A 12083-nucleotide genomic window follows, 5' to 3' on the forward strand; every position below is an offset into this window, starting at 1 on the left:
GACAACATCCAAGTTCACATATTATAATTCCAGCCACCAGCAGTGAGCCAGAAAATCCATCCCAGTGCTTGCTCATAATGAATGAAAACCAGTGAATAATTAGGTGAACAACTTCTGCTCATCTGGTCCTCAACGTGCCTTCTGGAACACAGGGTACACTTCATATCACAGGGAAAAACCATGACGTTCACTCTAAGTCTTTTGGGGCAAATATCCAGTTTCTTTAATCATTCCAGATGATGAGTCTGGCCAGCCCCTTCTAAAAGTGCTATACTGAGACCAAGAGAACCAAACTAAAATTCCCAGATGTATCAGGAAACATAGAGGGTAGAATGAAACTAGTCCTTCTCATTTTTACACAACTTCTGCCAACACAGCCTAAGCTTACATTAGTTTCATTGGCAACCATGCTTCATAATTGCTTGGATTTAGTTTACTTTATGTGGATATTCCATTCCCAAGGAGATGGAATATAACTCCCCATATCCTAAAAGATGCCTCACTTCCAAAGAATACAACATGGAAAGAGAAGGGCTAGTTGAATAAAAAAGACTTGTCATAGAAGGAATGAACAAATGAACGAATGAACAAAAGAGAAGGGAAAATAATTTTACAGCCAAGAAATGTGACAAACACTACCTTAGCCAAGGTTAAACACCATCCATGGGGTATGTCATGTTGACAGCATGTACCCTTGATATGAAGTGTTGATAACAGTGCTTTACTTCTGTGGTGTTCATTCCAAAAAACCTATAACCACGGTCTAACCATGAGAAACACACCAGGCAAACCCAAACTGAGGGAATTCCACAATACACCTCATCACTATCCCAAACTGTCAAGGTCATCAAAAACATCTTCTCAGAGCCGAAGGAGACATGACAACTCAATGTAAGTGGTGTCCTGAATGAGATCCTGGAACAGAAAAAGGACATTAGGGGGGAAACTAGTGAAACACAAATCAAATATGAAGTTTAATTAAAAAATGTATCAGTATTGTTCATTAGTTAGGACAAATATACAGACTAATGGAAAATGTTAATATGAAAAAATGGGCGAGGTATATACAAGAGCTCTCTGCACTATCCTTGCAACTTTTCTGCAGACCTATAACTATTCTAAAATAAAAGGTTTATTTAAGGTTAAAAAAAATTCTATAGAAAGAAAAATGGAACTTTAGCCATAGATATTCAATTATTATCTATTGTATCACCTCATGAAGAAATATTTTGGGGGCAGTATTAGATATTTTGCTTCTTCCCCCCCCCACCCCCACTTTTACCACTCTGGAAAATAGCTATATGAGTTCAGCATAAACTCAAACCTGTGAAACTGGTTGAGTCTTTACCATAACATCACGGCAAGAATTGGTGTTGATTTTTGTTTTTTTTGGATGCTCTCCTGTCTGATGTAGTCTGACAATTTTGATAGGGCATGAGTGAAACACACAGTTCCCCACTCGAACCTATTTTGGCTACCATTTCTCTCTTAAAAAAAAAAAAAAAACTTGTATTTTGACATCATAAAAGTGCTTTTGAATTAGTGACATTATTTCCTGCTGTACCTTTGTCCCACAGAAAACAGCTCTGGGAGTCAAGGATTCTGTTCAGATTGCTCAGCAGTGTACCTCCAAGCTAAATGAATTTTTGTTGAATGAATGAATGAATGATGAAAAAAATAAAATGTTCTATATACAAATTACACGATTTGTGCTGAAAACTTGGGGTATTTAACAGAACATTATATGTACCATCAAAAAGGATTTAGATGAACTGTTCTAAAAACCAGAACACTCATTTTGACAAATGTCCTTATTTTTAATACGTTTAATAATCAAAGATAGCATGTGAATTCAACTAGGAGAGCTAGAAAACCATTTTCAATCACCCATTTTTGCAAGTCTAGCAATTAATTTTATTAACAGTAAAAGGTTCATCATTGCTGCAATAAAATTTTCATGACAAAAATGACAAGTGGTTGAATGATTTTTTAGGCTAAAATTACATGGTATTGCTTTATGGGATTTAACTTCTTTTTTTTTTTTTTTCTTTTTAGGGCCACACCACAGCATATGGAAGTTCCTAGGCTAGGGGTCAAATCGGAGCTGCAGCCACAGCCACAGCCACAGCCACACCAGATCCCAGCCATGTCTGCAACCTACACCACAGCTCATGGCAACACCAGATCCGCAACCCACTGAGCCCAGGAAACGACTGTGTCCGTCCCCATGGATACTAGTCAGATTTATTTCCACTGAGCCAGGACAAGAACTCCTGGGATTTAACTTTTTAAGTTGTAAGAGAGAGAGAAACTAAAGAAAATCATGACCCTATACCTCTACAGCAGGAAATGAATTAAGCAACTTCTTGGGTATCTGGTCATTTTCATAACAGAACATAAGCTCTACCCTACAACTAGTTGATTTTCTGAACCTAAGTGATCTATAATTATCTGCAACCAATTATTTGTCAAAACTCAGTTATATGAAATGCTATCTGTAAAAGAATACATGAAAGCTATGCAGTCCATTCATTCTTTAGTGTGTGGAGCTTCTTGATCTAGGTCTCATGGGATCCCTAAAATTATACACAAAAGGATGAATGTGCACATATAAAATCCTTAGTAAAGCCTCTATAGCATTAGAATTTCGAAGTGGTCCACAACTCAAAGAATGTCAGGACCCTCCTTTAATGCAAAATTTACTCTAGGATCAAGTCAACAATTGCATGTTTTGTTCCATGTTATTTTTGCTGCTTTTAAAATTATTTATACCATGGAGTTCCCGTCATGGCGCAGTGGTTAACAAATCCGACTGGGAACCATGGGGTTGGGAGTTCGATCCCCGGCCTTGCTCAGTGGGTTGAGGATCTGGTGTTGCCATGAGCTATGGTGTAGGTCACAGACGCAGCTCGGATCTGGCGTTGCTGTGGCTCTGGCGAAGGCCAGTGGCTACAGCTCCAATTAGCCCCCTAGCCTGGGAACCTCCATATGCCACAGGAGTGGCCCTGGAAAAGGTAAAAAAAAAAAAAAAAAGAAAAAAGAAAAAAATTATTTATATTTAATTGAGTTTGGGTGTGCTAGTATCAACTTGCATTGAAGACATCCGTCATTGTCGATACTTAAAAACATGATGCTATACACCATGATAGCCATTGTGAAAACTACGGGACAAGTTTCTATTGGTTCTTAGTCCTAGGAAAAGCTAGGTTTCTCCCAAACATGTTGTTTGGTTTTACTTATCAGCATTGCGTATCTTGAAACTGCTCATGAGGCCCTCTTCACTTTAGGAAATAGAAAACTCAGACCAGAGTTACAGATACTCTCTATCAAAAGTATAGAACGTTGTGGCATGCATTTAAAAGTATTAATCTAATCTTTAACTGCATATTATTACTTTCCTGTCTTTATTTCTCATCATCCTAATTTCATTATCTACTTCGTGTTATTCTATCATTTGGTACATTTCTTTAAACTTCATATCCTCTCTGGAATAAGATGTGTGATATAAATAGGAAATACAGAAAACAAGTGAGATAACACTTAAAGACAAAAATTCTATCAAACTGCACTTTACTAAAATGAGGTTTCTTACTGCCTTTGTTTGTTATTCCCTTTTTTAAAATGAGGACAATAAAAATGAGAACATAAAACAAAATTTTGGTCCTTAGTGCATAGAAAAACAATACATAAGATAGGCTAGTGATGATATACACATATCAGAAACCACACAGTGCTCTACATCAAGACTGAATATGACTTGATGATACTGGCATTAGTTTTGGCACAGTTTTAAAGTAAATAATATGTATAAGATACCTTATAAAATTGGTTACAATTTTACTCCACTAATTGTTGTATTAAAAAATACACTGTATTTGCATTTTAAGTGGTGGTTTTTTTAAAATAAAGATGCTTGGAAGTTCCTGTTGTGGCTCAGAGAGTTACAAATCCAACTAGTATCCATGAGGATGCAGGTTCCATCCCTGGCCTCACTCAGTAGGTTAAGGATCCAGTGTTGCTATGAGCTGTGGTGTAGGTCACAGATGCAGCTCAGATCCCCAGTTGCTGTGGCTGTGGCTGTAGCCAGCAGCTGTAGCTCTGATTCAACCCCTGGTCTGGGAACTTCTATATGCTGCAGGTGCAGCCCTAAAATAGTAAAAAAAAAAAAGCTTTACAAAGATGCCTGCTAAATAAAAAATTATTAACAAATTACCCAGAAAGATGGAAGTGATAATTCAATAGCCATAAAACAATTACACATCAATGAAAATGCAACCTTCATCAATATTAAAGAATTAGAAATAACAATTTTTAAAATATTACAGGAAATATTTGAGCTCATAAATACTGACAGAGTTAAATTTTCAGGTTGGTGTCATCTTGCTTGAGGTATTTTCTGTGTTCTTAAATGTAAAACTCAGGTCTTATAAAATCCAGTCCTGTAAGATTAAAAGGAAAATTGTTAACATTTATTCTAATATGACTCTTAAGATTCCTTCCTTCAACTTCAAAACCCCAAACACATGTTGATGTTTAAAAATTTATTCAATAAATGTAATATAAATAATTACAGGACTAAATGGCTTTCTTAAAAATTATTCATGGGGAAAATAAGATGATAATTTAACAATCTACCAAAATATATTCTAAATATAAAAAATAATATAAAATAGGACTTCCCATCATGGCTCAGCTGAAACAAATCTGACTAGGAACCATAGGTTGTGGGTTCGATCCCTGGCCTTGCTCAGTAGGTTAAGGATCCAGTGTTGCCATGAGCTGTGGTGTAGGTCACAGATGCGGCTCGGATCCTGCCTTGCTGTGGCTGTGGTGTAGGCCAGCAGCTGTAGCTCCAATTTGACCTCTAGCCTGGAAAACTATATGCCATGGGTACGGCCCTAAAAAGCAAAAGATATACGTATATATATATAAAATAATATAAAATCAGTAAAAATGAAAATCAAAGCTCATCACCATAAGAAAAAAATATCAAATTTGCCAGCTTATTAGATAAACTGGAAAGATCAGATACATTAAATATCAAATTAAAGAAAATAAACTGCTATTCTTTCAAGTACACATTTAAATTACCTCCTGTTATCTTCTGTGGATAATCAGGAGGCATCGCCTGTCTTCTGCCCATTCCATGAGATCTTGAAAGCAAGCAGTCTACATACATGTCCCAGAAATCCTGAGCTATGCTTAAAAAGACATTATAATGTCTAGACCGCTGGGATTTTTGCAGGAATAACATGAAATTCCAGAAAGCATTTACATTGTGCTCTATCTTGAGTTCCTTGAGATCTATCAATGTCAAAGAGCAAGTGTTCCAGCACTGGAGATCAATGTCCTCCATGATCCCGGGGCTGCTCCTAGCAAGCACCCCCTTTTGAAATTCAAAATCAGCATTAATCAGATTAATCAGCATCATGCAGCCCAGTAGCAGGCAGAACCATCTTCTTCTCGCAAAATCCATATTCTATATAGAAAAGAAAAATGAGGGTACGTTTTTAACCTGAAAATTATTCAATTACTTGATGATCTCTTTAAACTTAAAAAATTATAAATACTTATGTATTTGGTTTAAAGCCAAATTTGCCTACTATGTAGTTGTTGGTTTTCCTCTAAGTTAATGACTCTCAGATCTTCCGTTAAAAGGATTTTACCATAACAGCTTTAGCAAGATTCTGATAAACAATCTTTAGAAGCCACTGAAATCCAACACGTGTTTATGAATTTGTGATAGATTCATTTCATCACAAACCTTTGGAGCTGCAAGAAACATTAAAAAGCATGTGCTCTAACCCTCTCCCTTTAAAGATTAGAATAATTCTCAGTGATATGATTCAGCAAGTTCTCAGGTCTCCCATCTCCCTAGTCAAGACTCCTATCACATTCCAACCAAGAGGATCAAAATGCACGCCACTTTATGTGTAACCATGAGAAAAGGTGTGAGTGTGGGTGTGTGTTTAAATTCATGCTTTCCAGTCTATTAACTGTTGGACGCTCAAGCACTGTTTTAGGTTTCAAAGTTACTGATAAACTTCGGACATTTGTTGAGAAAATATTTTTTATGCACTGATACCTAGTGGAACCCTGGCTTTTCTCTGGTTGTTCAGGAGCTGGTTGAAGAAGATGAACACACATACACAAAGGAGCACAAAGACAATAAAGGTGATAAAAGTTAACATGAAATGATACACCAATGATATTCATCAAAATCTTGGTATTTTCTCAGGGTTCTCTGCATGTCAGCAATGACTGCTCAGTAAACCGGTCTGAAGCATACAGGCTGTAGGAGTGGAGTGGCAAGGACATCCAGAAGACCGGACTCACCTTCTTCCCCATATACCGCCATTCTCCACTTCTGTGGCCAGTTTCTAGTACAAAGGGACTGTTTGGGACCAGAAAATTTTCTTCCCCAAGAATTTCGGGTAACCCTCCCGACCACTGCTCTCCTATCCGTCGGGTCATCGGGACGCGAGCAGGGAGCCCCCAGGGAGTGATACCTCTCTGAGGCGGCAAAGGCTCGCGGCAGAGGCTCGTGTCCCGGTGCCAAGTCGTGCGTCTGCTGCGCTCGCTCGAGCGATGAGAACGGCTCCTGCCTGGAAGGGACAAGAGATCTCTGAGTGGGCTCCTGGGCTCCCCCGCCCCCTGCCCAGCCAAACCCACCCCGACGCAGGTGACAGGGGAAGGGGTGCTCTGCGACCTGCTGCAAGAGCTCACCGGGCTCCCAGAACTCGCCCAGCGGAACCCTCTAGAAACCGCGCTCTCCGGGGTCGAAGATGCGGGAGCTGCTGCGGCCGCTGGGGGCTCAGGAGTCAGCCCTCCAGCCGGAATTACGCTCCTTTTCTAGAGACAGTGAGGAGGCTGAGATTGGGTGGCTGCTCCTGAGACTCCGCCCTTACCTTGCCCACCTCCCCAGCCCCAAGACCCAGCGACTGGGACAGTGTGAAAAAGATTATAAAGTCACAAGCCCATCTCACTAATGATTATAAATGAAATATCCTAAACAAAATATTATCAAGCCAAATTCAACAGGATTTAGGAAAATACACATCAGCATCAAGCTGGGTTTATCCTAGGGTGCAAAGATCAACATATGAAAAGTAATTAGGGGATTCACCACATACATAAAATAAGGGGAGAAACCATTTGATAAAATTCAATGCTCATTCAAGATTTAAAACAATAACAAAAAACCCTTAGCAAAGAATAGAAGGGAATTTGCTTAACTTCTTAAACGTTATCCACCAAAACCCTACAGCAAGCATCTTAAAGTAAATCATTACATTTTACAGTAAAGCTTTCTCTTTTATTAAGAACAAGACACGGATTATCTTTGTTCACATTCAAAATAGCACCTGCAAAGAAAGGTTAAAAAAAAAAAGGAGGGAGGATAAAAATTAGAAAGGACACCGAATAACTTTTTAGTCTAGTGAGTGAAGAGGGGGAAAAGCTACTGGTTTAGCATGGAGCTTAGAGATCAACTGCCTGGATTTAAATCTGCCTTTTGGTTCAAATGAATATTTGTGACTTTGGGCAAGTTAATCTGTTTGTGACTTGGTTTCCTTATTTGTAAAATGGGGATAAAAAGAAACATTTCGTAGGGATGTTGAGATAAATAAATATTTATGAAGTGTCTGCAGCAGGGCCTACACATAGTAAGAATGCTATATATGTGTTTGTTTTTTAAAGATAATAAAATACATTACATCCACGGACAAATTATTTAAGTTAACAAGAGTTCTGTTATTTTTGTAAGGTGCCTGGATATAAGATCAATCTAAAATATCCACTTCGTCTCCATACCTGAGTAGCAAACAATACAAATTAGAAAAAAGATATTGTTTATAATAACAAAAATGTAAGGTATCCAGAAGTAAATTCAATAAGGGCATTAAATCTTTTATGAAGAATTTTTTCTTGAAAGACATTAAAGAACATTTAAATAAAAAGAATGTTAATATGTGACCTATACGGATATCTTCCCAAAATAATACACAAATTTTCAACCAAAATCATATCAGGGACAGGGTTCCCTGGTAGCTGAGTGGTTAAGGACTTGACATTGTCATTGATGTGGCTCAGGTTACTGCTGTGGCTGGGGTTCAACTCCTGGTCCCAGAATTTCTGCATGCTGAAAGCGTGGCCCAAAAATTTTTTTTAAATAAAATTAAAGCTGCTTTATAAAATGTTTTTTTTTTTTTAAAAAAAGCCCAAATCATACCGAGGTTAACAAAAAGGTAGTCTAAAAGTTATACAGTGATGCAAAGATTCATTATAGCTAAGATTTTTCCTAAAGAATAACAATAAGGAGAGGGGACTCACTGGTAATTAAATAGGATGTTATTAACTCAGAAATAGAAATTAACCAATAGATCAAATTAGAGAGCCTAAAAACAGAGCCACTCATTTATAGAGACTTAGATGTGACAGAGCCAGTATTGCAGATTTGTAAAGAAACAGTGGTTTTTTCACTAATTCAGGTTAAGACAGTTGATTTTCCACACAGAAAAAAAACTAAAGCAGATTCCTACCTCATACAATCACAAAAATTAATCCCAGGTAGATTAAGAATTTAAATGTGAAAAGCAAAGCATTACAACTTCAAGAAGAAATTCAGAACATCTCTGTGATCTTTAGGTTGGCAAGCACTTCTTATACAAAATACTAGTAGTGCTAACCATAAAAGAAAAATTAATACATTTGACTACATTAAGTCTGTTAATCCCAAAACACCCATCAAGATAAAAGATAACTAATCTGGAAGAAGATATTTATAGCACATTTACAGCACAACTGGATTAGATTTAGGATCCAAGATATAAGAAACTTCCATGGGGAGTTCCTGCTGTGGCATCTTGGGAGCACTGGGACACAGGTTTGATTCCTGGCCCAGCACAGTAGGTTAAAGATCCAGTGTTGCCACAGCTGTAGCTTAGGTTGCAACTGCAGCTTGGATATGATCCCTTGCCCAGCAGGGAACTCCACATGCTGCAGGGTGGCCAAAAAAGGAAAAAAAAAAAAAAAAAAAAAAAAGAATCTTCTATGGAATCAGTAAGAAAAAGACAAATACCACAACAGACAACTAGGCAAAAAGCTTAGAGGGGCATTTCATAAATAGGAAACATAAATCATGAATGACTGCATAGGTATATTCATAACTTCATTGCAAGCAAGGAAGTACAAGTTGTGAAAGACTGCAATGAGATATGAATTCACACACATCAGGCTCTAAAAAATTAAGAAGTTTAGCAATATCAAGTGTTGGCGAGCGTATGAAGGGTATTGGTCAGGGTTACGCAGAGAAACAGGTGCTAAATAGAGAGAGAGAGATTTAGTTAGTATAAGGAATTAGCTCACATGATTTTGGAGGCTGGGAAGTCCCATGATCTGCTATCTGCAAGCCCATGACCCAGGAAATCTGATTGGGTAGTTCCAGTCCAAAGGTAGAAGAACCAGGAGAGCCAATGGTATAAATTCAAGTCCAAGGTAAAGAGAAGACCAAAATCCCAGCTCAACAGTCAGGCAGAGAGAGCAAATTCTTCATTCCTCTGATTTTATGGTCTATTCAGTCTCTCAACAGATTGGTTGATGGCCATCCACATTGTGGAGAGCTATACTCTTTGCTCTGTCTGCCAATTCAAATGCTAATTTCATCTAAAAGCACCCTTACAGATATAATCAGAAATACTATTTAGTCAAATATCTGGGCACCCTATCACCCAGTCAAGCTGACATATATATATAATATATATAATTTTTTTTATTACTCAAGTGAATTTATCACATCTGTAGTTGTATAATGATCATAACAATCTGATTTCACAGGATTTCCATCCCACAGCCCAGGCATATCCCCCCTCCCCCCCATAATATATATAATTAATCATCACACCAAGCAACAGTGACTCCTACACAGTGCTAGAAGGAGTGTAAATTGGTTCAATTAGTCTAGAACACAAACTGGGACTATCTTTTGAGTTTGAACAAGCATATAACCTGTAATAAATCTTTTAGTTCCCAGGAAAGATTTTGAAGAAACTTTTGTACATGGGCACCAAGAGACATGACACTGGAATGGAATGTTCATAGTAGCACTGTTCATTAAAGGCAAAAATATGGAAACAACCATGACAATATGAAAACAATCATAATAAAAGGAGAATAGATAAATTAACTGGTATATTCACATAATGGGATGTAATTCAACAGTGAAGAGGAATAGACTACAGCTATATGCATTATAGATGAAAAAAGCAATTTATAAAAGATACCATTTTTATAAATTTCAAAGACAAGTAAAATGAAGTCCTATGTTTTCCATAAGTACATATATATGATAAAGTAATTTTATGCTATAGGCCACAAGGGAAGTCCATGATAAAGTAATTTTAATAGTAAGGAAGTATTAACACAAAATTTAGGAGAATGTTTTGGGTATACAAAGGAATAAGATGTAGAAGAATGCACAAAGAGCTTCTATGGATGGTGAATTTACTAGTCTTTTTACGTTAGGGTTGCCAACGGATATGTTAGGTATATTCCTTTCTACTGTCAAATAATGCATAATAAAACTCTAGGGTAGCAATAGGATGACACAGTTCAAATACATAAATACAAAACTTGGTGACTGGTCACAGCGATATGAGATGGAAAGAAAAGAGGACTAGGAGGTTCCTTGTGGCACAGCTGGTTGACTTGGCATTGTCACTGCTGAGGCTCTGGTCATTGCTGTGGCCCTGGTTTGATCCCTGGCAGAGAAACCTCCACATGTCAATGGTACAGCCAAAAAGAAAAAAAAGAAAAGAAAAAAGAACTAATGTTTTTGGCATACCTGCTTATGGGGCTGACAGTGACAAATAAGAAGATTCATGGGGAGGATAAATTTGATTCAGGATGTGTTGCACTAGAGTGTATTCTGGGGAGTTCCCTGGTGGTCTAGCAGTTAAGGATTCAGTATGTCACTGCTGGGGCTCAGGTTTGAGCCCTGGATTGAGAATTTCCACATGATATGAGTGTGGGGGAAAAAAAAGAATTGATTCTGGAACTTATGGAGTATGTAAAATTTAGCTAGAAATATAACTAAGTTGACAAGTCTCTGTTTTGATAGAAAATTACTGCTGCTATGAGAGTACACATTAATAAAAGAATGCTGAGATGAGGACGGAGGACTATGACCAGATTTAGGGGTCCATGAACTGCAAACTGAATCAATGAAAGAAGAAGAGATAAAACAATGAGGCTGTACAAGCTCCAGGGTGTCATGATGTCATAGAACCAAAGGAAGGATGTTTATGGCCCCCCATTAAAATTCATATGCTGAAATTCTTTTTTTTTTTTTTTTTGCTTTTTAGGGCCACACCTGTGGCATATAGAGGTTTCCAGGCTAGGGGTCAAAACAGAGCTACAGTTGCTGGCCACAGCCACAGCCACAGCAACATCAGATCCGAGCCACATCTGTGACCTACACCACAGCTCACGGCAATGCCAGATCCTTAACCCACTGAGCGAGGGCAGGGATTGAACCTGCAACCTCATGGTTCCTAGTCGGATTGATTTCTGCTGCACCATGAAGGGTACTCCACATGTTGAAATTCTAGTCTCCAAAGGCAATTGTATTAGTGGGACAGGCTATATGGAAAATGTTTACATCATGAGGGTAGAACCATCCTGAATGGGATTAGTGCCTTACAAACGAAGTTCCAGAGATCCCCAGCCCCATCCACCAGGTGAGAACACAGCAAGAAGTGGGCAGTCTACAACCCCAAAGAAGGCCTTTTCTAAAACCCAATCTTGCTGGCACCCTGATCTTGGACTTGAAGCCTTCAAAATTGTGAGAAACAAATTTATTATTTGTATTAAATTTATATGTTTATGCCCAGTCTCTGGTATTTTATTATATCATACAGAGTGGACTAAGACAGAGAATATAGTTGAAAAAATAGAAGACTGCTAGTGGTCAAACACTTGAAGAATTGGTCTTGAAATAATATTTTTCATTTGGCAAAAAGAAGGTGCAGTGGTGAAACTCAAAAGCACACAATACATTTTAAAATGGCCATGACAAATTCATGCTG

The 12083-nt window shown here is 37.9% G+C and overlaps 1 protein-coding gene across 9 annotated transcripts in view; it reads right to left on the minus strand.

The window, feature by feature from the left end:
* FAM237A (family with sequence similarity 237 member A) overlaps positions 596-12083 on the minus strand; it is a 29236-nt gene continuing 17748 nt past the window's right edge. For 3 of the 9 annotated variants that reach the window (XR_002335802.1, XM_013979680.2, XM_013979676.2), the window contains 3 exons: positions 6510-6605; positions 5092-5479; positions 1891-4439 (listed from right to left, as the gene is read on the minus strand). Coding sequence is in view for 6 of the 9 variants with exons in the window: in XM_013979680.2 (XP_013835134.1) it covers positions 5418-5479; positions 6510-6605 (158 nt within the window). In the remaining 3 variants the exon portion in view is untranslated. Of the gene's footprint in view, positions 916-1890; positions 4440-5091; positions 5480-6509; positions 6606-12083 lie in introns of those variants that run through there. The other 6 variants (XR_002335804.1, XR_002335803.1, XM_013979677.2 and 3 more) reach the window with 4 other exon arrangements.

This window comes from Sus scrofa, chromosome 9 (assembly GCF_000003025.6).
Source record: "Sus scrofa isolate TJ Tabasco breed Duroc chromosome 9, Sscrofa11.1, whole genome shotgun sequence".
NCBI lineage: Eukaryota > Metazoa > Chordata > Mammalia > Artiodactyla > Suidae > Sus > Sus scrofa.